This window comes from Oncorhynchus masou, chromosome 16, assembly GCF_036934945.1.
Source record: "Oncorhynchus masou masou isolate Uvic2021 chromosome 16, UVic_Omas_1.1, whole genome shotgun sequence".
NCBI lineage: Eukaryota > Metazoa > Chordata > Actinopteri > Salmoniformes > Salmonidae > Oncorhynchus > Oncorhynchus masou.
In genome coordinates, this window is record NC_088227.1 from 31,444,969 (window position 1) to 31,472,203 (window position 27,235).

General features: G+C 43.4%; 1 protein-coding gene across 1 annotated transcript; it reads right to left on the reverse strand.

The window, feature by feature from the left end:
- Positions 1-6,817: 6,817 nt before the first annotated feature.
- LOC135557231 (uncharacterized) lies at positions 6,818-25,630 on the reverse strand. The gene is made up of 10 exons (XM_064990434.1): positions 25,496-25,630; positions 24,900-25,229; positions 24,504-24,782; positions 24,229-24,276; positions 23,861-23,917; positions 9,024-9,122; positions 8,878-8,906; positions 8,715-8,762; positions 8,507-8,578; positions 6,818-8,408 (listed from the first exon to the last, which is right to left on the reverse strand). Exons 1-10 carry the CDS (start codon positions 25,554-25,556, stop codon positions 8,298-8,300), a joined length of 1,134 nt encoding a protein of 377 aa, XP_064846506.1. The 5' UTR covers positions 25,557-25,630; the 3' UTR covers positions 6,818-8,297.
- Positions 25,631-27,235: the final 1,605 nt, after the last annotated feature.

The window sequence follows — 27,235 nt, forward strand, 5'->3', positions numbered from 1 at the left end:
AATTAGTCAATTTCTATGGTTCAAAAGCATTTTTTGAAAATCTGAGATGACAGTGTTGTTAAGAAAAGGCTAAGCTTGAGAACAGACGCATTATTTTCATTTTATTTGCGATTTTCAGAAATCGTTAACGTTGCGTTATGCTAATGAGCCTGAGGCTTTAGTCACGATCCCGGATCCGGGATGGGGAGTTTCAACATTAATATGGGGACAATAGTTTTTGTGAAATCCCGGTCCTCATCTGGTGGTCCTGTGGCCTCATCCAGGGCAGATAATAGTCTGGCTGGAATAGACTCATCATGGCTGGTTTCCCCTTTGTGGGCGAGTGTGTAGTCAAACTCTGTGTGTGACTCTGGGAAGAACTGCAGGTGAGACTACTGGTGGGACTACTGGTGGGACTACAGTTGGGACTACTGGTGGGACTACTGGTGGGACTACAGGTAAGACTACAGGTGGGACTACTGGTGGGACTTCAGGTGGGACTACAGGTAAGACTACTGGTTAGACAACAGGTATGACTACAGGTGGGACTACAGGTGGGACGACTGGTTAGACTACAGGTGGGACTTCAGGTGGGACTACAGTTGGGACTACTGGTGGGACTACTGGTGGACCTACAGTTGGGACTACTGGTGGGACTACTGGTGGGACTTCAGGTGGGACTACAGGTAAGACTACTGGTTAGACAACAGGTATGACTGCAGGTGGGACTTCAGGTGGGACTACTGGTAAGACTACAGGTGGGACTACAGGTAAGACTACAGGTGGGACTACAGGTGGGACTACAGGTATGACAACAGGTGGGACTACTGGTTAGACTACAGGTGAGACTACAGGTGGGACTACAGGTAAGACTACAGGTGGGACTACAGGTATGACAACAGGTGGGACTACAGGTGGGACAACTGGTTAGACTACAGGTGGGACTACTGGTTAGACTACAGGTGGGACTACAGGTGGGACTACAGGCGGGACTACTGGTTAAACTACAGGTGGGACTATAGGAGGGACTACTTGTTAGACTTCAGGTTAGACTACAGGTGGGACTACAGGTGGGACTACTGGTTAGACTACAGGTGGGACTACACGCTGGACTACTGGTTAGACTACAGGTGGGACTACTGGTTAAACTACAGGTGGGACTACTGGTTAGACTACAGGTTAGACTACAGGTGGGACTACTGGTTAGACTACAGGTGGGACTACTGGTTAGACTACAGGTGGGACTACTGGTTAGACTACAGGTGGGACTACTGGTTGGACTACAGGTGGGACTACAGGCGGGACTACTGGTTAGACTACAGGTGGGACTATAGGTGGGACTACTGGTTAAACTACAGGTGGGACTACTGGTTAGACTACAGGTTAGACTACAGGTGGGACTACAGGTGGGACTACAGGTGGGACTACAGCTGAGACTACAAGTGGGACTACAGGTGGGACTACTGGTTAGACTACAGGTGGGACTACTGGTTAGACTACAGGTGGGACTACTGGTTAGACTACAGGTGGGACTACTGGTTAGACTACAGGTGGGACTACAGCTGAGACTACAAGTGGGACTACAGGTGGGACTACTGGTTAGACTACAGGTGGGACTACTGGTAAGACTACAGGTGGGACTACAGGTAAGACTACAGGTGGGACTACAGGTGGGACTACAGGTATGACAACAGGTGGGACTACAGGTGGGACAACTGGTTAGACTACAGGTGGGACTACTGGTTAGACTACAGGTGGGACTACAGGTGGGACTACAGGCGGGACTACTGGTTAGACTACAGGTGGGACTATAGGTGGGACTACTTGTTAGACTTCAGGTTAGACTACAGGTGGGACTACAGGTGGGACTACTGGTTAGACTACAGGTGGGACTACACGCTGGACTACTGGTTAGACTACAGGTGGGACTACTGGTTAAACTACAGGTGGGACTACTGGTTAGACTACAGGTTAGACTACAGGTGGGACTACTGGTTAGACTACAGGTGGGACTACTGGTTAGACTACAGGTGGGACTACTGGTTAGACTACAGGTGGGACTACTGGTTGGACTACAGGTGGGACTACAGGCGGGACTACTGGTTAGACTACAGGTGGGACTATAGGTGGGACTACTGGTTAAACTACAGGTGGGACTACTGGTTAGACTACAGGTTAGACTACAGGTGGGACTACAGGTGGGACTACAGGTGGGACTACTGGTTAGACTACAGGTGGGACTACTGGTTAGACTACAGGTGGGACTACAGCTGAGACTACAAGTGGGACTACAGGTGGGACTACTGGTTAGACTACAGGTGGGACTACTGGTTAGACTACAGGTGGGACTACTGGTTAGACTACAGGTGGGACTACTGGTTAGACTACAGGTGGGACTACAGCTGAGACTACAAGTGGGACTACAGGTGGGACTACTGGTTAGACTACAGGTGGGACTACTGGTTAGACTACAGGTGGGACTACTGGTTAGACTACAGGATGGACTGCAGGTGTGTGAAACAGATCTCGTCCTCCTCCTCTGAGGAGGAGTAGCGAGAAGGATCGGAGGACCAATGCGCCGCGTTGTAAGAGTTCATGATGTAATCTTTAATAACTCAAAATGAACACTGAAATACAAAACAATAAAGTGAATGAACGAAAACCGAAACAGTCCTGTCTGGCGACACACACAAAGACAGAAAATAAACACCCACAACTCAAAAGTGAAACCAGGCTACCGAAGAATGATTCTCAATCAGGGACAACGATTGACAGCTGCCTCTGATTGAGAACCATACTAGGCCGAACACAGAAATCCCAAATTATGGAAAAACAAACATAGACAACCCACCCAACTCACGTCCTGACCATACTAAAACAAAGATATAATAACAGAACTAAGGTCAGAACGTGACAGTGTGACTCTAGGTGGGACTACAGGTGGGACTACAGGTGGGACAACAGGTGAGGCTCATGTTGGAGCTCTAGGTGGGACTACAGCTGGGACTACGGGTGGGACTACAGGTGGGACTACAGGTGGGACAACAGGTGAGGCTCCGTGTGGAGCTCTAGGTGTGAATACCTGGTTATCTTGAGCCTGGTCCTTCCTGTCTGCATTCCTCTCTTCATATCATATCTATCCTCCTCCTGTGTCCTCCAATTCTTAATTTTCATTGTAATCTCTCTCCTAACTCTTCTTCTACTTCATGAGTTGGTCCTTCTACCTCCTATCTGGCTCCTTCTCCCATTTCCTCATCTACCGCTTGTTGGTATCTCTCCTTTTCTCTCTGACTCTCCCTGGCTCTCTCTTTCAGCTGTGAATGGGACCAGTGGTCCTGAAAAACCTAAGATGTCCATGAAACACTATTTGAGACTGCTGCCCCACTTCTCTTCCTGTCCTTCTCAGCCCTCTTTTCTCTCTGAATCTTATCCCTGAGACTACGTCAACTCTGTCTGCAATCTTACTCTAAAAGGGACAGAACAAGCATGTAATTTACTAATTTATGACTAACTTTCATACCATTATTATTCATATTAGACTCACACACCAGCTGACCTAGCTCGTAGTACCAAAGAACAAGTCATCAATCAGAGCTTAAATTTCACTGCACAAAAGTATAGTTTTTACGGTCATATGCAATATAAGCAGTACATTAAGATATTTATCTTTTTCAGTCTCCTCTTCAACACCAGTGAAGCCTGACAGACCAGTAACATTAAGGTGCTCTCTGCTCACATTTGACAGAACTAGAACATGTTCCCCAGGTATTAACCAAGATGTTAGTCTGAGCTGGCTGTGACTGTTGACACGGTTGACAACTCCATTGTGTCCTCCTCCCAGAGCGCTAAGAACCTTGGCGTGATCCTGGACAACACCCTGTCGTTCTCAACCAACATCATGGCGGTGGCCCGTTCCTGTAGGTTCATGCTCTACAACATCCGCAGAGTACGACCCTGCCTCACACAGGAAGCGGCGCAGGTCCTAATCCAGGCACTTGTCATCTCCCGTCTGGATTACTGCAACTCGCTGTTGGCTGGGCTCCCTGCCTGTGCCATTAAACCCCTACAACTCATCCAGAACGCCGCAGCCCGTCTGGTGTTCAACCTTCCCAAGTTCTCTCACGTCACCCCGCTCCTCCGCTCTCTCCACTGGCTTCCAGTTGAAGCTCGCATCCGCTACAAGACCATGGTGCTTGCCTACGGAGCTGTGAGGGGAACGGCACCGCAGTACCTCCAGGCTCTGATCAGGCCCTACACCCAAACAAGGGCACTGCGTTCATCCACCTCTGGCCTGCTCGCCTCCCTACCACTGAGGAAGTACAGTTCCCGCTCAGCCCAGTCAAAACTGTTCGCTGCTCTGGCCCCCCAATGGTGGAACAAACTCTTTCACGACGCCAGGACAGCGGAGTCAATCACCACCTTCCGGAGACACCTGAAACCCCACCTCTTCAAGGAATACCTAGGATAGGATAAGTAATCCTTCTCACCCCCCTTAAATGATTTAGATGCACTATTGTAAAATGGCTGTTCCACTGGATGTCAGAAGGTGAATTCACCAATTTGTAAGTCGCTCTGGATAAGAGCGTCTGCTAAATGACTTAAATGTAAATGTAAATGGATGATGCAGATTGAGGCAGGTGGTGAGCTTCAGTATATGGTAGCCCTACCATTTGTAAAACACCAAAAAAAGACGTCCTAGAGACATCAGCGCCAGTCCGTGCTTACTGGGGTGTAGTCTACTGTGTCGGCCCACAGTGGAATGTTATGAATGCTCTTCCATGAGGTCGACACACCGTTTGTAAAAACAGGCCTTTGCATTGGCTTTATTAGTCCTGATTCCTGTGACTAATCATTTAGTCTATTTAAGCCCTGAATATCAGCTACCCAACTTTATCAGGAGTTCTTCTGAGCCGTTTGCAATATGTTTACACAGCGGGAAATGCAGAAATATTGAATTGTTTACTATAATCAGCTCGTCAAACTTCTGTTCAGCAGATGTCAGTAGCCTGATTGTCAATTCCATATTGTCCATTTTACTTAAACCTGTCCTGTTGTTAGGATATGTTATTTGTTAAAAAGTCAGTGGATTTTTTATTTGATTGGGTGACATTTAGTTTAGGCTTTTTGATCAGAGAAACCTGCATGATGTAAAAAGTGTCCATCTCATTATATTGTCATACATTTAGTCTCCAGTCTGTAAGTTACAGAAAAGGCCACCTACTCTCTTTCTACCATATGTTATATCTGCTACATGATTGATGTTAGATTATTTTTGGGACTGAAAGTTGGTCGAGTGCCGCAGCGTTATGTCTCTCCAACAACACACTGGAGGGCATGCTGGGAATGGCATGGCCAAAGAGGGCACCGCTTATCACAGTGTGTCATCAGTGCTCACCTAAAATACCCATAAGTCACTGGTTGAGAGAAAATGTTGTTGTTTTGGGGCAGAATTATGTGAGGTTTTATGTGTTGTTGTTGTTGGTGCGTCTGGGTCAGTTTAGCTCAGAAAATTCCTCTCTCGTCATTCTGCCACCATAGGTGGACACCTAATCCTGCCTAATGAGGGGGCCGGCCCTGGCTGCAGAGAAACTCCGAACATCAGATCACACAGACGTCTGGCTGTGACATCACTCTGACTGTGACACTCCAGAGGGAGGAAGTGGAGGTGTCAGTTTACTGACAATGAGGGAGCAGTGAAGACCTTCATTAATTTCCCTTTCATGGTCCCAGGTTAAATAAAACACTCCCATCTGTATGATGTGTGCACTGCAGACATAGTACATCGTCCATGTTCTGAGCCCTCTCCTGTACTCCCTGTTCTCCCACGACTGCGTGGCCACGCACGCCTCCAACTCAATCATCAAGTTTGCGGACGACACAACAGTGGTAGGCTTGATTACCAACAACGACGAGACGGCCTACAGGGAGGAGGTGAGGGCCCTCGGAGTGTGGTGTCAGGAAAATAACCTCACACTCAACGTCAACAAAACTAAGGAGATGATTGTGGACTTCAGGAAACAGCAGAGGGAGCACCCCCCTATCCACATCGACGGGACAGGAGTGGAGAGGGTAGTAAGTTTTAAGTTCCTCGGCGTACACATCACAAACAAACTGAATTGGTCCACCCACACAGACAGCATCGTGAAGAAGGCGCAGCAGCGCCTCTTCAACCTCAGGAGGCTGAAGAAATTCGGCTTGTCACCAAAAGCACTCACAAACTTCTACAGATGTACAATCGAGAGCATCCTGTCGGGCTGCATCACCGCCTGGTACGGCAACTGCTCCACCCACAACCGTAAGGCTCTCCCTCTAATGGATTCAGACTGGGTTGTGACATTTTGCCACACTGAAGTCAAGACACTTGAAATGATGTTTTTCAGACAGTTCTGATGGAACTATTCTGATTCCTGTCAGGACAACCATCAGCAGCCTTAGACTGGTAACGTCAAAACAGCCCCATACATATTAATAGGAAGTATTGTAGAAAAGTTTATAGACATATTTATAGACAAGTCTTTTAGAGATTACAGTGGAGGAAAACTTTACAGGCTTTTCACTCTTTAACTTTACAGAGTTAGTTAGTAAATATGATGTGTACTGTTCTGTCATGCTGGACTCACCTCTGCTAATCTTGTATGTTTTCTATTACTATCCGGGGAGGAAGGCCTCAACTGCAGGACCATCTTCCCCACCTTATTCTAGTATTGTTTAATATACTATTTCAGTTCTATGGTAGATTATATGAGTGGTACAGCATTGGGCCAAAGTCAGATGTATTACCTTGGTCAACACACAGTGCATGTATTTCTACAGTGCCTTCACAAATTATTCGTACCCCTTGACCTTTTCCACATTTTGTTTTTTTACAGCCTGAATTAGAAATGGATTAAAAACAACAAATTATTCTCACAATACCTCATAATGAAAACCTATTTTTAGATATTTTAGCAAACTCATTCACATACAATACCAGTCAGAAGTTTGGAGACACCTTCTCATTGTCAGGATTTGGCCAGGGTTGTTCCGGGTTTTGGTCACTAGATGCCCCCATTGTGCTTTTTGACCTTATGTTTTTTCCCTTGTTCCCCATTATTATTTGCACCTGTGCCTCGTTTTTCCCCTGATTGTATTTAAACCCTTAGTTTCCCTCAGTTCTGTGCTCTGTGTTTGTATGTTAGCACCCAGCCCTAGTGTTCTGTGTATTCCTGTCGATTCCGGTGGATGCTCTTGTGGAATTCTGTTTTTGTTTTTGAGTATCTCTTAAGGCTTTTTGTGCTATTCCTACCACCTTTTGGATTTACCATTTTTGTATTGAAGGACTTCTCCTTTTTACTTTATTAAATACACCGTCTTAAGTACTGCTGTGTCTGCCTCATCTTCTGGGTTCTGCTGACTATTCGTGGCTCAGTTGGTTAAGTGACTGTTTCTCACTCCGGAGACCCAGGTTCGTAACCGGGTCCTGACACTCATTCAAGGGTTTTTCCTTATTTTGAATATTTTCTACATTGTAGAATAATAGTGAAGACATCAAAACTATAAAATACCACATATGGAATCATGTAGTAAACAAAACAATATTTTACATTTGAGATTCTTGCAAAGTAGCCACACTCTGGTCTTGTAGAAGTTGTACACACTGGATAGTAGTGTGTAACATTGGGCAGTAATATTTTATATGTTCACATGCAGTATATTACTGTATAGCCTAGGCTATCAGAGTCAGCATGAATTTGAATCTGAAGCATGCCCTTCTGACTCTCAAACTCTTCCACTTTTCCTGTCTCCCAACTCATTGGTCTATATCAATCTAATATACACATCTTAAAGAGGCAATCAGCAGTTGAAACATTAAGCAATCACACTCTCCACCATTGTTTTGCTGAAAAGCTGAGGGACGGGGCTGGAGAACCACTCTCATAGACAGAGCTATAGATGCAAGGACTGGCCATCCATGATATCAACATTATAGTTTAAACCATGTTTTGAGGCTATACATTGTGTTTGTTTACATTTCATTTGTTTACAAACATTGGAGTAAAACAAGCATATATTTTGGGTTCTGATGGGTTATGACAGTTTAACTAAACTCATGAGGCATTTCTACATTTTATTTTTCTAGAGTCAGTGGGTGCATATCATTAATTAATATGTCCAGAAATGGATGTAACTAGTGCAGATTGTCACTTTTAATTAATAGCAAAAATATATATATTCCTAGAACCAAATCAGGTCTGGAATCAGGGTGTGAATGAGAGAGTGTAGTCTTCATGTTGATGTCTTTATATATATATATATATTGATGTCTTGGCTCCCTGAGGTTACTTGACAGTGGAGTAGAGGGAGCTGGGGTCAGCAGGGTTCTCTGTCTCTCTCCCTCTGCCAGAATAGGGCATAACTGAGGCATACATCACTGCATCTTCACCTTGGGCCTACAGAGACAACACACACACAACAAAGTAAAGGCTTTAAACAGTGTGTATGAGGGAGAGTGATACCATTACAATATGTTCAGTATAGTTTATCTTACATCAACTCTCTCAGGGGGATTTTGATTGAAGTGGTCAATGGAGGCATAGGTGATTCTGTCAGCAGGTTGACTCTACAAGGGTCAAAATGGTTATTGAAACATTAATAATTTAAACTGGACATTAGTCTGATTCCATTATAACAACTGGGTCAAATTATGTTTCATATTAATCATGTTTCAAACTCCATTAGAATGTTGATGCACTAACCTTGTCCTCATTGGTTGGTGGTGTGGAGTGGTTTACTGCCTTCAGACCCTTTATCAATTAATAACAAATGTAAACAATATAATGATAGTGCAAACTCTTGGTGTATTATACTATTATTAAAGTAAAATAACTAACTGTGTTAATTAAGTCACAGTTCACTCACAATGCTGTTATCAGTTGGCACTTGATTCTCTGACAAGAACAAATACAAGAAATCAGAAGAATTTCAATGAAACAACTGTCTGTCTCCATGTATTACTGTGTAATTAATGCACTCCATTAAACTCAGAGACAAATGTAAGTCCTTACTGTCTCTCCTCCTGCGTACTATGATGACAACAGCAGTGACACACACCGCTGCTGCCAAAGCCACTCCTACAGTCACCACGAGGAAGAGGTTCTGAGAGCCTGAGACGACCACAGGGGAGAAGGGTCTGGTTAGTGGGGGACCTTACAGCAGGCCCCCCTCCTGATGGTGGAGAGAAACATCTACGTTTTAAAGTTCATTTCCTGCAATTATACACATTTTTCTGTGTGGTGGAGAGAAAACGTTGCCGTTTTAAAGGCCCAGTGCAGTCAAAAACATGATTTGCTGTGTTTTATATAAACTCAGCAAAAAGAAACGTTCTCTCACTGTCAACTGTGTTTATTTTCAGCAAACTTAACATGTGTAAATATTTGTATGAACATAACAAGATTCAACAACTGAGACACAAACTGAACAAGTTCCACAGACGTAAACAACAGAAATGGATTAATGTGTCCCTGATCGAAGGCGGGGTCAAAATCAAAAGTAAGTGCATCTCCTCCTCATGGACTGCACCATGTTTGCCAGTTCTTGCTGTGAGATGTTACCCTACTCTTCCACCAAGGCACCTGCAAGATCCCGGACATTTCTGGGGGAATGGCCCTAGCCCTCAACCTCCGATCCAACAGGTCCCAGACATGCTCAATGGGACTGAGCTCTGTGCTCTTCGCTGGCCATGGCAGAACACTGACATTCCTGTCTTACAGGAAATCACGCACAGAACGAGCAGTATTTCTGGTGGCATTGTCATGCTGGTAATGTCAGGATGAGCCTGCAGGAAGGGTACTACATGAGGGAGGAGGATGTCTTCCGAATAACGCACAGTATTGAGATTGCCTACAATAACAACAAGCTCAGTCCGATGATGCTGTGACACACCGCCCCAGACCATGATGGACCCTCCACCTCCAAATCGATCCTGCTCCAGAGTACAGGCCTCGGTGTAACACTCATTCCTTCGACAATGAACGTGAAACCGACCATCACCCCTGGTGAGACAAAACCGCGACTCGTCAGTGAAGAGAACTTTCTTTTAGTCCAATCTGGTCCAGCGATGGTGGCTTTGTGCCCATCGACTTCGGCGATGTCATCTACAAAATTGCCTCCAACACTCTACTCAGCAAACTGGATGCAGTTTATCACAGTGCCATCCGTTTTGTCACTAAAGCACCTTATACCACCCACCACTGCGACTTGTATGCTCTAGTCGGCTGGCCCTCGCTACATATTCGTCGCCAGACCCACTGGCTCCAGGTCATCTACAAGTCCATGCTAGGTAAAGCTCCACCTTATCTCAGTTCACTGGTCACGATGGCAACACCCATCCGTAGCACGCGCTCCAGCAGGTGTATCTCACTGATCATCCCTAAAGCCAACACCTCATTTGGCCGCCTTTCGTTCCAGTACTCTGCTGCCTGTGACTGGAACGAATTGCAAAAATCCCTGAAGTTGGAGACTTTTATCTCCCTCACCAACTTCAAACATGTGCTATCTGAGCAGCTAACCGATCGCTGCAGCTGTACATAGTCTATTGGTAAATAACCCACCCATTTTCACCTACCTCATCCCCCCACTGTTTTTATTTATTTACTTTTCTGCTCTTTTGCACACCAGTATCTCTACCTGTACATGACCATCTGATCATTTATCACTCCAGTGCTAATCTGCAAAATTGTAATTATTCGCCTACCTCCTCATGCCTTTTGCACACAATGTATATAGACTCGCCTTTTTTGTACTGTGTTATTGACTTGTTAATTGTTTACTCCATGTGTAACTCTGTGTTGTCTGTTCACACTGCTAAGCTTTATCTTGGCCAGGTCGCAGTTGCAAATGAGAACTTGTTCTCAACTAGCCTACCTGGTTAAATAAAGGTGAAATAAAAAAATAAATCAAAAAGGTGACGTTGTTGCCGGTGATGTCTGGTGAGGACCTTACAATAGGCCTACAAGCCCTCAGTCCAGCCTCTCTCAGCCTATTGCGGACAGTCTGAGCACTGATGGAGGGATTGTGCGTTCCTGGTGTAACTCGGGCAGTTGGTGTTGCCTTCCTGTACTTGTCCCACAGGTGTGATGTTCGGGTGTACCCATCCTGTGCAGGTTTTGTTACACGTGGTCTGCCACTGTCCGTCCTGTCTCCCTGTAGCACTGTCTTAGGCGTCTCACAGTACTGACATTGCAATTTATTGCCCTGGCCACATCTGCAGTCATCATGCCTCCTTGCAGCATGTCTAAGGCACGTTCACGCAGATGAGCAAGGAGCCTGGGCATCTTTCGTTTGGTGTTTTTCAGAGACAGTCGAAAGCTCTTTTTAGTGTCCTAAGCTTTCATAACTGTGACCTTAATTGCCTAACGTCTGTAAACTGTTAGTGTCTTAATGGCCGTTCCACAGGTGCATGTTCATTAATTGTTTATGGTTCATTGAAAAAGCATGGGATACAGTGTTTTAACAGATGAGATGTAGTCGTTGTTTGTGTGAGAAAGCTGTTGTTCGTATGTTTATGTTTGTATCTCATGTGTAAAATATATATATATTTATTCCTATTATTATTAAAATGAAAGATAGCCTGACATTTCTGCCTGTGTTTGGTGGGATACTTTTAGCCTTCCATAATGACATCACCATGCTGTAAAATAGTTAATAGACAGAGTTCCAAACCTTTCTGCTAATAGTAGACATTTTTCAGTTTGTCCCTCCCCTCTCACACCACTTCCAGACAGTTTTTACAAAATTGTTGCTTGGGAAATAGCTCTTTGCTAAGAAGCTGTTTTTGTTTATTTAAATTGAATTTAAAACAATCACAGTAAGGTACATAATTGATACCCATAAATTATTTGATATTGAGATAATAATTATAATAATAATAACAGCTGCATTTAGCACCTTTAATATCAATTTCTGTCCATTTTGCAGCAAATTTTAAGCAATTTTACCCATTTTGTCATGGGGTGGAGAGACAATTTTTTCAGCTACAATTCTACACATTTTATAATGACATGCCATGTTAATTGGATATCTGGGTGAGAATGACTAACAAAATGAATGGGGGCCCCCTATTCAGCCATGATTACTAACTACTTATCTAAAACGTGTTAGCTCAGTAACTGACATAACAAGAGAGGGGTCTGGTTTAGTTGAGAACCAGAGAGGGCTGTTTACTTGCACGTCATTTAGCAGAAACGGACATCAGCGTTTCACAGACAAGCAGAAATTCACACAGGAAGAGAGAAGTGTGAAGTAGAGGAGGCTTATAGCTTAGTGGTTAAGAGCTTTGGGCCAGTAACAGAGAAGTGGTTTTGCAGTAGAGGCTGTACTCCCTAGCCTGAGTACAGTCTCTTTAGCTAATCCACTCCCTGTACTTCATGTCATATGACATCTTCAAATATGAACATTCTATCATTAATGAGCATGAGGAGGACAGAGAATTGATCCTGATTACATTGCCCTCGCAGCTATCCTCCAATCACAACGATTATGCAAATATTGGAACTCCATCACTTTTTTCCTCCACAGAACACAGTTGGCATCTGGTTGCTAAGCAACCTTTTTTGTTTGTACATTCTCAAACTAAAATTCTCAAACTAAAATACATACTGATGGATTCGACTTCTGCTTTACTTGCCGACTGCAGCGCGCTGGTAGCAAACTTGCCAGAGTAGTTATAATCTCCATCCGGCACTGTCGGAAGAGGACTGGCCACCCCATATATGCTCTCTCTAATTCTCTCTTTCTTTCTCTCTCTCAGAGGATCTGAGCCCTAGGACCATGCCCCAGGACTACCTGATATGATGACTCCTTGCTGTCCCCAGTCCACCTGACCGTGCTGCTACTCCAGTTTCAACTGTTCTGCCTTATTATTATTCTACCATGCTGGTCATTTATGAACATTTGAACATCTTGGCCATGTTCTGTTATACTCTCCACCCGGCACAGCCAGAAGAGGACTGGCCACCCCACATAGCCTGGTTCCTCTCTAGGTTTCTTCCTAGGTTTTGGCCTTTCTAGGGAGTTTTTCCTAGCCACCGTGCTTCTACACCTGCATTGCTTGCTATTTGGGGTTTTAGGCTGGGTTTCTGTACAGCACTTTGAGATATCAGCTGATGTACGAAGGGCTATATAAATAAATTTCATTTGATTTTGATTTAAATCATTTGAAAGAGTCAATTTATAGAGCATAAAAGTCAAGTAAACAAGTGTGCGTGTGTAATTTTATATTTATTTCATTCAAGTATCGATAATGTAGTTCTGTTGTGATAATGACGTTAGTTGTGTTGTGTCAGAGTTAAGGCCTGGGCCGTCCACCAAGTCAATACCTGTAACGATTATGATAAAATATAGGCTACATAACTATAAAACGTTGGTGAGCATCCACACGAGATGAAAGTTGATCATGTATCGTTCTACAGTCCTACTCCTGTCAGTCGACTGATCAACGCATCCTACTGCAGAGCTGCCTATATAAACAGGACCTTTCACAAGGATTCTTAACACACAGATACTGGTTCAGGCCATTCAGTACTTTCATGGTGTGTTCATTGTCATAGTGACAACTGCAAATAATACTTCAATGTACATGTAGGACTAATGAAAAATAATATAGTAACTTGTATTTAAATGTAGCAATTAAAATCATCTTTTACAGCATGTTGTTGTATCGTTGTTCAAGTGGTTTGCAAGTGATTTCCATTTTTCTAGTGGTTGTCAATTCCTTTGGTTCTTCTTTTTCACTGTGAACATTTCTGCATGTCCTGTGAAACTATTTGCAATTCATCAGTGCAACAATGTTATCATGACTGGCCAAATGGGATCACACCAACCCACTCTCTCCTCAACATGCATTTTCTATGCTGTAGGCTTGTTTCACATTCAGGAATCAGCAAGAGCAAGCCTGCTTTATAGTATAAACAATGATACAAATAAATATCATATAGCTTTTGTAGCCTATAGCTTTTCCTGGGATTTCACGAGAAGAGGAATGGCCTATTCTGGAGAGGCTTGAGTAGCCTGTTGCCTATGGAAACAGCTGGAAGAGAGAGGCAAGTGATGTGTAGCTGAAGTAAAAAGCGAAATATTAGCTAGATATTAGGCCATTCACTAGCTAAATATTAGGACTACAGGCTAAATATTTACCTGTCAGAGTGCAAGAAAAATAAGTTAACAGATTATGAAATGACAGCACAGAGTTACACATGGGATAAACAAATGTAGTCAATAACACAATAGAAAAATGCTTATACAGTGTGTGCAAATGTAGTAAGGCAATAAATAGGCCATAGTGGCAAAATAATTACAATTTAGCAATGAAACACTGAAGTGATCGAAGTGCAGAAGATGATTGTGCACGTAGAGATACTGGAGTGCAAAGGAGAAAAACAAGAACAATATGGGGATAAGGAGTTGGGTGGGCTATTTACAGATGGGCTGTATACAGGTGCAATGACCGGTAAGCTGCTCTGACAGCTGATGCTTAAAGTTAGTGAGGGAGATATGTCTCCAGCTTCAGTGATTTTTGCAATTCATTCCCGTCATTGGCAGCAAAGAACTGGAAGGATAGGCGGACAAACGAGGAGTTGCTTTGGGGATGACCAGTGAAATATGCCTTATTTCCCGCATGCTGGGTGGGTGGGTGCGGCTATGATGACCAGTGAGCTGAGATAAGGCGGGGCTTTATCTAGCAAAGACTTATAGATGACCTGGAGCCATTGGGTTTGGCAATGAATATGAAGTGAGGGCCAGCCAACGAGAACATACAGATCGCAGTGGCGGATTGTATATGGGGCTTTGGTGACAAAACGGATGGCACTGTGATAGACTGCATCCAATTTGCTGAGTAGAGTGTTGGAGGCTATTTTGAAAATGACATCGCCGAAGTCAAGGATCGGTAGGATATTCCATTTTACGAGGGTATGTTTGGCAGCATGAGTGAAGGAGGCTTTGAGGCGAAATGGGAAGCTGATTGGGAAGATGGGAAGATTTAATTTTGGATTGGAGATGCTTAATGTAAGTCTGGAAGGAGAGTTTACAGTCAAACCAGACACATAGAATATGTGGACAACTACAAATACCTAAGTCAGAACCTGCCAGAGTAGTGATGATGGACGGGCGGGCGGGTGCAGGCAGCGATCTGTTGAAGAGCATGCATATAGTTTTACTTGTATTTAAGAGCAGTTGGAGGTCACAGAAGGATGTTGTATGGAGTGTTGTATGGCATGGAAGCTCGTCTGGAGGTTTGTTAACACAGTGTCAACTGGACGCAGGCAATGAGGCAGTGATTACTGAGATCCTGGTTGAGGACAGAAGAGGTGTATTTAAAGGGCAGGTTGGTCAGGATGAGATCTATGAGGGTGCCCGTGTTCACTGATTTAGGGTTTTACCTGGTAGGTTTGTGTGAGATTGAGGGCATCTAGCTTAAATTGTAAGATGGCCGGGGTGTTAAGCATATCCCAGTATAGGTCACCTAACAGTACAAACTCTGAAGATAAATGGGGGGCAATTAAATCAAATATGGTGTCCAGGCCACCGCTGGGGGCTGAGGGGGGTCTATAACAAGTGAGAGACTTATTTCTGCAAAGGTGGATTTTTAAAGTAGAAGCTCAAACTGTTTGGGCACAGACCTGGATAGCATGACAGAACTCTGCAGTCTAACTCTGCAGTATATTGCAACTCCACCCCCTTTGGCAGTTCTATCTTGGTGTAAAATGTTGTAGTTGGGGATGGAAATTTCAGAGTTTTTGTTGATCTTCTGATGTTAACATGCATGAAACCAAAGAGTGGTGCTGGGGGCTACAGGGCCTGAGTTAACCTCTAAATCACCAGAGGAACAGAGGATGAGTAGGATAAGGGTACGAATAAAGGCTATAAGAACTGGTTGTCTACTGCGTTGGGGACAGCGAAGAAAAGGAGCATATTTCTGGGCATGGTAGAATCGATTCAGGGCATAATGTACAGACAATGGTATGGTAGGATGTGAGTACAGTGGAGATAAACATAGGCGTTTCGAGAGAGGTTTCGTCTCTGGAGGCACCAGTTAAGCCAGGTGAGGTCTCTGCATGTGTGTGGGGTGGGACAAAAGAGCTATCTAAGGCATTATGAGCAGGACTGAGGGTCTACATTGAAATAGAACAATAAGAACTAGCCAAGACCGCAGTAGCCAAGGCATATTGACATTAGAGAGAGGCATATAGCAATCACAGGTGTTGATCAGGAGAGCTAAGACAACAACGGGTAAATGGCGATGAATGGGAAGAGCGGGTCAGTTAGGTACAAACAGGACCTGAGTTCGAGGCTGGGGCCGACAGGTAAACAAAATGAGGTACCGTGTTATTGAAACAGTCCTGGGTTAGAATAAGACAATAATCACTAACCAAAACAGCTATAGACAAGAGCTATTTACATAAGTGAGAAGCATGTGTAGCCGAGTGATCATAGGGTCCAATGAGTAGCACGAGGTGAGTCAGGGAGCCAATTCAGTAGCCGCTGCTACGCTAGGCGAGCTGGAGACAAAGCGATTCAGACAGCTAGCAGGCCGGGGCTAGCAGATGGGCATCAGGCGATGTCGAAACGGAAGAGCCGGTTAAACCACCTCGGACGGTTTCGTCGGCAAACCAGTCGAAATGGATCCCCGGGGCTCCGTGTCGGCAGTAAAAGGGTCCAGGCCGATTGGCAAAAGAGGTATTGTAGAATAATTCATCATGCTCTTTCTCATGCATTTCAAAGTTGATGGTACAACAAAAATACAAAAAAAATGTTTTATCTAATGTGTCATATTCTCCTACATTCCTTTCACATTTCCACAAGCTACAAAGTGTTTCCTTTCAATTGGTGTCAAGTATATGCATATCCTTACTTCAGGGCCTGAGCTACAGGCAGTTGGACTTGGGTTAGTCATTTTAGGCGAAAATAGAAAAAAAGGGTTGGATCCTGAAGTGGCTCGGAAAGGAGGAAACTCACAATGGATCAACAACATTGTAGTTACCACAGAGTACTAACCTAAATGACAGAGTGAAAAAAAGGAAGCCTGTACAGGAAGAAAACATCCCAAAACATGCATCCTGTTTGCAATAAGGCACTAAAGTAAAACTTCAAGAAATGTGGCAAAGAAATTACCTTCATGCCCTGAATACAAAGCATTATGTTTTGGGCACATCCAACACATCTCTGAGTAACACTCTTCATATTATCAAAAACATTGTGGTGGCTTCATCATGTTATGGGTATGCTTGTCATCAGCAAAGACTAGGAAGATTTTTTTGGGGAAAAAGAAACAAAATATAGCTCAGCACAGGGAAAATCCTAGAGGAAAACCTGGTTGTCTGCTTTCCAACAGACTCTGAAAGACACATTCACCTTCCTGCAGTTATTTACAGTTGAAGTCGGAAGTCTACATAAACCTTTGCCAAATATATTTAAACTCAGTTTTTCACAATTCCTAACATTTAATCCTAGTAAAAATGCCCTGTCTTAGGTCAGATAGGATCACCACTTTATTTTAAGAATGTGTAATGTCAGAATAATAGTAGAGAGAATTATTTATTTAAGCTTTTATTTCTTTCATCACATTACCAAAAGGTCAGAAGTTGACATACACTCAATTAGTATTTGGTATCATTGCCTTTAAATTGTTTAACTTGGGTCAAACATTTCGGGTAGCCTTCCACAAGCTTCCCACAATAAGTTGGGTGAATTTTGGCCCATTCTTCCTGACAGAGCTGGTGAAACTTGGGTCAGGTTTGTATGCCTCCTTGCTCGCACATACGGTTTCAGTGTGTCCACTCCAATACCTTGACTTTGTTGTGCTTAAGCCATTTTGCCACAACTTTGGAAGTATGCTTGGGGTCATTGTCCATTTGGAAGACCCATTTGCGACCAAGAATTAACTTCCTGACTGATGTTTTGAGATGTTGCTTCAAAATATCCACATAATTTTCTTTACTCATGATGCCATCTATTTTGTGAAGTGCACCAGTCCAACCTGCAGCAAAGCACCCCCACAACATGTTGTCACGCCAGTGCTTCAAGGTTGGGATGGTGTTCTTCGGCTTGCAAGCATCCCCCTTTTTCCTCCAAACATAAAGGTCATCATGGCCAAACAGTTACATTTTTGTTTCATCAGACCAGAGGACATTTCAACAAAAAGTATGATCATTGGCCCAATGTGCAGCTGCAATCTGTAGTCTGTCTATCTTATGGTGGTTTTGGAGCAGTGGCTTCTTCCATGCTGAGAGGCCTTTCAGGTTATGTCGATATAGGACTCGTTTACCTGTGGATATAGATACTGTTGTACCTGTTTCCTCCAGCATCTTCACAGGGTCCTTTGCTGTTGTTCTGGGATTGAACAGGCAGTGTTGAGGATCAGCGGGGTGGAGATGTTGTTGCCTACCCTCACCACCTGGGGGCGGCCCATCAGGAAGTCCAGTACCCAGTTGCACAGGGCGGGGCGGGGTCGAGACCCATGGTCTTGCATACTATTGTTTGTACAGATGAACGTGATACCTTCAGACATTTGGACATTTCTCCCAAGGATGAACCAGACTTGTGGAGGTCTCAAATTGTCCAAATGTCTTGGCTGATTTCTTTTGATTTTCCAATGATGTCAAACAAAGAGGCACTGAGTTTGAAGGTAGACCTTGAAATAAATCCACAGGGACCCTTCCATTTGACTCAAATGATGTTAATTAGCCTATCAGAAGCTTCTAAAGCCATGACATCATGGAATCTGGAATTTTCAAAGCTGTTTAAAGGCACAGTCAACTTAGTTTGATTTCTGATCCACTGGACTTGTGATACAGTGAATTATAAGTGAAATAATCTGTCTGTAAACAATTGTTGGAAAAATGACTTGTGTCATGCACAAAGTAGATGTCCTAACCGACTTGCAAAAACTATAGTTTGCTAACGAGAAATTTGTGGAGTGGTTGAAAAAGAAGTTTTAATGACTCCAACCTAAGTGTATGTAAACTTCCCACTTCAACTGTAAATGAGATAATTACAACCAGGAATACAACTTTCCGAAGTGGATCCTTTGTTCGAACCTCCACCCTGGACATGGAATCTTATCCCAGAGACCGACCCAAAACAACGCGGTCGCCGCAGGAGAGGCAGACGGAGCGGCCTACTGGTCAAACTTAGAAGGCCAGCACACAATCCACCACTTCCGAGCACATTACTGGCCAATGTCCAAACTCTAGAGAACAAGGTGGATGAAATTAGGGCACAAGTTGCCTTCCAGAGAGACATCAGAGATTGTAACATTCTCTGTTTCACGGAAACATGGGATATATTGTCAGAGTCGGTACAGCCACCTGGTTTCTTCACGCATCGCGCCAACAGAAACAAACATCTCTATGGTAAGAAGAAGGGCAGGGGTGTATGCCTTATGATTAACAACTCATGGTGTAATCATAACAACATACAGGAACTCAAGTCCTTTTGTTCACCTGACCTAGAATTCCTTACAATCAAATGCCGACCGCATTATCTACCAAGAGAATTATCTTCGATTAAAGTCACAGCCGTGTATATTCCCCCCAATGCAAAGTGGAAACCATATATCCTAAGGCTGCATTTATTGTAGCTGGGGATTTTAACAAAGCTAATCTGAGAACAAAGCTTCCTAAATTCTATCAGCATGTAGAATGCGCAACATTATGGTAGCATCTGATGGAATGCTGGACCATTGCTACTCTAACTTCCGTGATGCATACAAAGCCCTTCCCCACCCTCCCTTCGGCAAATCTGAATATGACTCCATTTTGTTGCTCCCAGCCTATAGACAAAAACTAAAACAGGAAACGCCCGTGCTCAGGTCCATCCAACGCTGGTCTAACCAATCGGATTTAAGATTGCTTCGATCACGTGGGCTGGGATATGTTCCGGATATTCTCAGACAACAACATTGATGTATAGGCTAACTCGGTGAGCGAGTTTATTTGCAAGTGCATCGGTGATGCTGTACCCACTGTGACTATTAAAACCTCCCCTAACCAGAAACCGTGGATTGATGGCAGCATTAGCGCAAAACTGGACGCGCGAACCACCGCTTTTAAATTATGGCAAGGCAACTGGAAACATGACCAAATACAAACAGTGGAGATATTCCCTCCGCAAAGCAATTAAACAAGTAAAGCGTCAGTTTAGAGACAAAGTAGAGTCACTATTCAATGGCTCAAACACGAGATGTATGTGGCTGGGTCTACAGTCAATCACTGATTACAAAAAGAAAACCTGTCCCGTCGTGGACATCAACGTCTCACTCTCAGACAAATTAAACAACTTCTTTGCTCGCTTTGAGGACAATACAGTGCCACTGACACGGCCCACTCCCAAAGCCTGTGGGCTCTCCTTCACCGTGGCCAATGTGAGTAAAACATTTAAATGTTTTAACCTTCGCAAGGCTGCCGGCTAAGATGGCATCCCTAGCCGCTTCCTCAGAGCATGCACAGAACAGCTGGCTGGTGTGTTTACGGACATATTAAATCAATCCCTATCCCAGTCTGCTGTGCCCACATGCTTCAAGATGGCTACCATTGTACCTGTTTGCAAGAAACCTAAGGTAGCACTCACTTCTGTCATCATGTAGTGCTTTGAGAGACTAGTCAAGGATCATATCACCTCCACCCTACCTGATAAGCTAGAACCACTCCAATTTGCTTACTGCAAATTGCTGTTCATTGACTACAGCTCAGCATTTAACACCATAGTATTCTCCAAACTGGTCATCAAGCTTGAGACCCTGGGTCTTGACCCCGCCCTGTGTAACTGGGTCCTGGACTTTCTGATGGTGGTGGTGAGGGTAGGAAACAACATCTCCATCCCACTGATCCTCAACACTGGGGCCCCACAAGGGTGCGTTCTCAACTACCCGCTGTAGTCTCTGTTCACCCATGACTGTGTGGCCATGCACGCCTCCAACTCAAATATCAAGTTTGCAGACGACATTACAGTAGTAGGCTTGATTACCAAGAACGACAAGACAGCCTACAGGGAAGAGGTAAGGGCCCTTGGAGTGTGGTGTCAGGAAAATAAACTCTCACTCAACGTCTACAAAACAAAGGAGATGATCGTGCACTTCAGGATGCAGCAGAGGGAGCATCCCCCCATCCAAATCGACGGGACAGCAGTGGAGAAGGTGGAAAGTTTTACGTTCCTTGGCTTTCACATCACAGACAAACTGAAATGGTCCACCCACACAGACAGAGTGGTGAAGAAGGCGCAAAAGTGCCTCTTCCACCTCAGGAGGCTGAAGAAATTTGGCTTGTCACCTAAAACCCTCATAAACTTCTACAGATGGACAATTGAAAGCATCCTATCGGGCTGTCGGGCTCCGGCCACAACATTAAGGCTCTCCAGAGGGTGGTGCAGTCTGCACAACGCATCACCGGGGGCAAACTACCTGCCCTCCAGGACACCTACACCACCCGATGTCACAGGCAGGCCAAAAAGAACATAAAGAACAACAACCACCGAAATACTGCCTGTTCACCCCGCTATCATCCAGAAGGTCGAGGTCAGTACAGGTGCATCAAAGCTGGGACCAAGAGTCTAAAAAACAGCTTCTATCTCAAGGCCAGACTGTTAAACAGTTCTCACTAACATACAGTGGCTGCTGCCAACATATTGATTATTTCATAGTTTTGATGTCTTTACTATTATTCTACAATGTAGAAAATAGCAAAAATAGAGAAAAACCTTCGGATGAGCAGCAGTGCCCAAACCTTTGACGGGCACTGTATGTAGTAAATAAGTAAAGAACCACAGGTATTAAGTAGAACGTGTGATGTAGTGATAAATAGTAAATTAGTGGGATTGGCGCCATTTGGTAGCAACTATAAACAATTGCATAAGAAGACCTAATATAAATTGATGTACTCGTGACTCGACTTGTGACTCAGACTTGGAGTCACTCTCGACGGACTGAAAAACAACTTCTATCTCAAGGCCATCAGGCTGTTAAACAGCCACCACTAACATTGAGTGGCTGCTGCCAACATACTGACTCAACTCCAGCCACTGTAATACATTTAATAAATTGATTTAATAAAGGTATCACTAGTCACTTTAAATAATGGCACTTTAATAATGTCTACACATCCTACATTACTGATCTCATATGTATATACTGTATTCTACACCATCTACTGCATCTTGCCTGTGCCGCATGGCCATCGCTCATCCATATATTTATATGTACATATTCTTAATCCTTCCTTTACACTTGTGTCTACAAGGTCGTTGTTGTGAAATTGTTAGATTACTTGATTACTTGTTAGATATTACTGCATGGTCAGAACTAGAAGCACAAGCATTTCACTACATTCGCATTAACATCTGCTAACCATGTGTATGTGACCAATAAAATGAGATTTGTTTTGATTGAAGTCACCTTGTCTGAGAGAGAATTACACGGTTATCAAACCATCATGCCAGAGTAAGCCTACAGGAATCACAGCCCTTATTTGAAGTGCATCTCATATCCCCTACGGGAGAAATGAATGGTGGAAAAAGGATTGGAACCATTTCCGTGTTTGACCACTAGGTTTAATGGGTAGGATGACTTATACTGTGCTACTCTATTGAATGTTAATATTCGCGAAAGGCCAGTCTCTTTGGCAATGACAAGGAGTGGCAAGGAATGGAACGTTAGCTAAAGAGACTGGTACTTAGCCTATGTACTCCCTGCATAGTAGTTGAAAACAAACAAGGTGACCACTTTTCATGAATAATTGTAACGGCTGTCATTGGTGGAAGAAGGTGAGGACCAAGGTGCAGCTTGGTAAGTGTTCATGATTTTTAATATAATCAAAACTGAACACTAAACAAAAATAATAACTAGGAAGAACGAACAAATGAAACAGTCCTGTTTAGTAAAAACACAAAACAGAAAACAAACACCCACGAAACACAGGTGGAAAAAGGCTACCTAAATATGATTCTCAATCAAAGACAACTAACGACACCTGCCTCTGATTGAGAACCATACCAGGCCAAACTCAAAAAACCAACCTAGAAAAACGAACATAGACAACCCACCCAACCCACGCCCTGACCATACTAAAACAAAAGACAAAACAAAGGAACTAAGGTCAGAATGTGACAATAATGGTGACATCACAGTACAGAATGGATCCACATCCATTGACTCTGTGTTGCCTATAGAGTTTCCTTTACTCAATCTGCTAAATCTTTCTCTACAACAACTTCTGAATCACGAGACAAGCAGTACTTCCTATAAATATGTTTGGGGCTGTTATGGTCCTGAGTGGTTGTCTTGACAGGATTCAGAGTTGTCCCATCAGAACCATCTGAAAAATATTCATTCAAGTGTCTTGACTTTGGTCGATTTTTTAGACATTTTTTATAACCCAGTCTGAAGAATGAGGGACCAGCGCATCTGACCCAACATTTAGGAAACACTACTTTACAGGAACAGTACTCATTTATGTATCTAGATGGCACATGGAAGATGTACTATTTCTGATTGAATTTTTCCTGAGGCGTTGAAGGTGACATCACCACCATCTTCAGTGCCCTTTAATATCTAGTTCAGGAGGGGAAAAACATCCTCTTTTAAATAACTCTTCATCATCAGACACATACAGTAGAGAGCAGGGTGCTTGTTCACTCATCACTGATATCAGGAGTTTACTTTAACGTCATTCAAGTTTAGCACTGGCGTGGGATGTTACATAGACAAGCAGGGATTCATATGGGAACAGAGAAGTGTGAAATGCACACTATGCTTTGTGTTGACCAAGGTAATACATCTGACTTTGGCCCCATGCTGTACCACTCATACAATCTATAATACAACTGAGAAGGGAAATAGTGTTAAATACAATACCAGCAGAAGATGGGGAGGTGGGTGACAAGGCTGGTCTTGTAGTAGAGGCTGTACTTCCTGGATAGTAGTTGAAAACAGAGTGACCACTTTTCATTGGTGAATACTGGTGACATCACAGTACAGAATGGATCCACAACTCACTCTGTGTTGCCTGTAGAGTTCTCTACTCAATCTGTTACATCTTTCTCTACTCCAATGTCTAGAGCACAAGACAAGCAGTACTTCCTATTAATACGTTTGGGCCTGTTTTTACATGACCAGTCTTATACTGTTGTGGGGTACTGCTAGTTGTCTTGACGGGAATTAAAGAAGTTACAAATAAAACATTTACTATATCTGCACACATCATACAGATGGGAGTATTTTACCTGGGACGGTAGAGATGACATCACTATCAGTGGTCTTTTCAGCCATATCTAATTCAGTAGGAGATGAACATCCTCTTTTAGTTTATTAAATAACCCATCATCATCATCATCACCATCATCATCATCAGACACAGCAGTAGTATTCAGATCAAATTCATCATCAATCACTAATATCACAAATACCAGGAGAAAGGATCAGGTTTGATATTAAATTTAATATCATCACAGATCTTGTGAACTTATTCATTTTATAAGAGCATAACAAGAACACATACCTGAGAACGTGGAGGTGAAGTCAATGGAGATCTTCACGTCTCCCTTTTCAGTCAGCGTGCACGTCCACTTCCTGTTGTTGTCCTTCTTCTGGAGTGTCACAGTCAGAGTGATGTCACAGGAAGAATCCTGTGTGTCCTGGGCATTAGTACCTGTTTTAGGGACCCAGCTGAGACTAAATCTTGACTGGTACGTTCCAAGTTGCTTACAGGAGAGCAGAGAACAGTGTAATGTCATATTTACATTAGGCTTCAGATCTGTCACTGCTGTGGTAGAGGTGACTGAGAAAGAGAAAAAGGTATACAGTATTTGTTGGTTGTTTTCACATTACATATGATTATTAATACCACACTTATACACAGTAACATTTCAACTCTGATTTAAACAGTAATACTCACTAGTTAGAACAGACAGATGAACAGGAGCATCACCTCCATGTTGTGGTCCTGTCTCTGTAAGGAACTGTCGACAGGTGTAGAGTCCAACATCCTCAGCTCTGACATCACTAACATGTAGAGAACAGTTAGACCCCACACTCAGTCTGTCTGCTCTCTCTGTCTGGTCAGCTTTGATCTTCCCCAATGTGACCGCTTCAATAGCACCAGTAGATCCATCTCTGTCATAGATCCATGTAGTAGAGGAGCAGTTTGGATAAACCACATTGTTACACGGCAGACTGACATCATCTCCCACTCTGGAGAACATAGAGAGAATTTCTCCACTGACACCTGGAAGGAGCATGACATCAGATAATTATTAACTGGTAATACAGATGACATTATATTTCATAGGTTTTCTTATTGATATTCTTCAGTGTGAATAATAGTGTAATATACTGTCTATTATACAATAGTGAAGATAAGAGTAAACAGATACACAACAGAAACGTCATCATAATATTAGTCAAATGTAAACTGAACTAGTTTGGCCGTGTGAAATAAATGTGTTCTATGATCTCTAATGACATATTCTTACTCTCTCTCCTCTGTCTTACCTGTTAGCAGGTACAAAACGGTCACAAGCAATCCCAAAAATGATTGAGGGATGTCAGCCATGATCCTCTCTCTCTCTCTGCTCTGTCTCTGTGTATATCTCTCTCTCTGTCTCTCTGTCTCTCTCTGCTCTGTTTCTGTCTCTTCCCTCTTTCAGAGTGTCTCAGCACTATGAGTTTCTCACCATACAGCAGCATCTCTATTCACCACTATAGCATCACTTCCTCGAAGTGGTCATGGTTTTAATCTAGTTTCTGACACCTTGGTGAGAATCCTCCAGCTCACCAGCAGTTGAAGGCTGTCATGACTGTCCTGATCAGGTCAGGTTACAGGAGACCACAACCCTACTGATTATCTCTCAACCCCAACAGAGGAGGAGAGATCTAAGGGTCTGAAGATGTGGGGGGTTTTATGGCCCCTCACTCCCCTGGTAAATCTCAGGCCACAGACAAATTCCTTTGTCCTGTTACTATGGAGAACCAGCCTCAGAACATTAAACATGAACTAAAGGGACTTTGGAACAATGGTTTTCTTCAGCCACAATGGTGGTCATGACGATAGATGGAATGTGAAAATGTATGTCATTTTTGTTCTGTTATTAAAGGTTAATAGATGACGTTATTACGAAAACGTTGTAATGTGAAGGGTTTTCCTAGTATATGTCTGATGTTTATACATTGTACGTTGTATGGAAAATATCCAAATCAAAGAGAATGTTTTGGGGAAGATGAAATGTTAAGTTAGTCTAAAATTGTTTTTGAGTAAAATCTGGACCTTGCCTCATTAACTTGGTACGCCCAGAGAATTGCCCTAAAGGAGGCTACGCCCACTTCTGACCCAAGGGCATAAAACCTGTGAGTATAGAATTTAGGACTAAGTGACCCCAGCTGCAGCAGGGCCTGAAAAAGTCAACAAACCCAGAACGCAACGCAAGCTTGAGTACAAATAAATATTTTTCTACTCAAGCGACGGATGAGTTGCTGTGTCTAAGCGGGTGAATTCAAGTCGAAACATCTAGCCTCCATCTCCCATCGAATCGTGGTATCTAAAGGGTTTCATTCCTATGCTGTGAGCTCTGAGCCACAGAGCTGTCTGTCCTCAGAAGACCCCTTCCAGAGAAAAGGGTGAGGGTACAGACTCCTATGCCAAAAAGGACACTGACACCGGGAGGACGAGCAGGGAGGTGCGCAGGAGAAGTGCGTCATCGAACAGCGGAACGGTCCATGCAGAGAATCCTCGGAGATCATCCCCACGTAATTACGTCATTATATTCTGACCCATAAGAGCGGCAGTTTGGGGAAAGGCTAGGGTTAGAATAGCATAGCTGACAAATTCACCCAAATTTATATTTCTCTTGTGTACTTTATTTTTTCTCTCTCTTTTGAAATTCGACGTCCAGAACGAGATTGTTAGAGGCAACTGGTTAATTAGCAGCTGTTGTAAAAAACGATATTCTGAGACTCTGAGTTGATTTGGGAAATAGAAACTGAATAAAAACTAGTTTTCCCATGGTGCCCCAGGTTAATGAGTTAATAATTGCTTGATTGAGTTAATCACGTAATTAGAAACTTGTAGTCATTCGATGAGCAACAGTCGTCACATTAACTAATACAACGTCACGACAAGGCCTTCTACACATGTATGAGAGCCTGTATTAGTGATGCAGGGATTTGGCATTAATGTGGTCATATTCAAGTGGTGGTCGGTGCCGTTTAATTGGATGATTCATTCATATTCCAGTC